Source organism: Eurypyga helias, unplaced genomic scaffold, assembly GCF_000690775.1.
Source record: "Eurypyga helias isolate BGI_N326 unplaced genomic scaffold, ASM69077v1 scaffold33814, whole genome shotgun sequence".
NCBI lineage: Eukaryota > Metazoa > Chordata > Aves > Eurypygiformes > Eurypygidae > Eurypyga > Eurypyga helias.
Window position 1 is genome coordinate 4,815 of NW_010246147.1, and position 1,415 is coordinate 6,229.

Consider the following 1,415-nt stretch of genomic DNA (forward strand, 5'->3'; position numbering starts at 1 on the left):
AGTACCGCTCTGCTCCTCTTCCCAGCACCTTCTAAGTGGTGTTTTGGGGTCTTCTTTTTCTTTTTGGAACAGCTTTGCTCTTGGGAGTTCTTGCAGGTTGTCCAGCGGCAGGAGCCAGGCGGGTTCGAGTAGCTGTGTCTCACTAGCCAGGGCAATTGGCATCGCCACGCAGGTGCTCCAGCCCTTCCGCCTGCATGGCAGGGCTCCAGGCGTGCTGGAGAGGGAGAGGGGCGGCAGGCCGAGCTGGCGTTTTCACCTGCAGGTGGAGCAGCGCAAAGCAAAACTGCTTGGGGGTGGAGTAGTGGCTATGCTGGTGGATTTTAAACCCCTTCTTGCCTGCTGCAGGTGGTTGCACCCATCCTAAATGTAGGTCAGTACACAGAACTTGGCTTATCACGACACAGATCGGCACAACCCCATCTTGTCAGCCCGAGCACTCCCAAAACCTCCGTCAGGACTTGCTTGACGTTGGTCACGGAGCACAGCGCGGAGGTGCACACCGCCACATCCACGCTGCCGCCCGGTATTGGACACAGATCCTTGCCGGACGTGACTGCTGAATGCTCAGGCTTGAGGTGCCGGTTCTCTGAGAGGCTATCGAGGAGGAACTTGCTGAAATTGGGGTCAGGGTCGATGCACGTCAGCCGGCAGTGTGGTGGATAGAGCTGGAAAGTGGAGCCAGTGCCAGTGCCAAATCCCAACAATATGAGCTAGCCCATAGGGCCTGCGAGTTTTCTGAAATTGCCGGACAGCTCTTGTTTCTGCTTGTAGACCTTGTGGTTGTGGTTGGCCGCCACCCCAGCCATGGTACATGGAGAGGCTTTCTTGGAGAAGGCATCCCGTAAGCCCCAGTAGGCAAGAGCATGGATGGGCAAGAGGGGGAGCAGAGTTCATGACCTGGGGAAGCAGACTGCTCCATCCCTGGAGGCGCCTGCTGCTCTGCCCGCAGCCCTTGCTGCTGCTCTGAACCGGGTCTGTCTGTCTGTCCCGCTGGTCTGGCCCCAAGTGCCCTCTTACAGTGGGGAGCGCTCGAGTGGGGTGGGGAGAGCCAGCCTGGCCTCACAGCCGGCACACAAGGCTCTGCTTACCTCTGAATTTAACGCCTGGACAGAAAGGTTTAACTGGATTGAATCTGAAAGCTCAGATCCTGCCTGCTTCGAGCCTGATACCTGGGAGAAACAACCCTTTCAAACGCCACGAGTGTTTTGCTTCTCCATTCTTTGGCTGCTGTGACATCCCCCCTCTGCGCGGCTGTGGCATGCTGCGCTCCCGCCGTACCTCTCGCCTTCCCGGCACCGTGCAGGTTTGGGTGCTGGCTCATCTTGGGGGTAGCGACGGGTTTAAATGACAGACTCATTCCGCTCCCGTTGGCTCAGTTAGAGCGAAGCTGTGGTTGTTCCAGAAGCAGAGCCACC

General features: G+C 58.0%; 1 protein-coding gene across 1 annotated transcript; it reads right to left on the bottom strand.

The window, feature by feature from the left end:
* Window positions 1–371: 371 nt before the first annotated feature.
* On the bottom strand, window positions 372–710 carry LOC104508620 (methyltransferase-like protein 7A; the record flags this gene model as incomplete). The annotated part of the gene is made up of 1 exon (XM_010150308.1): window positions 372–710. A coding segment is annotated over one exon (339 nt), but the record flags the coding sequence as incomplete, so codon positions are not given.
* Between the last annotated feature and the right edge of the window lie 705 nt (window positions 711–1,415).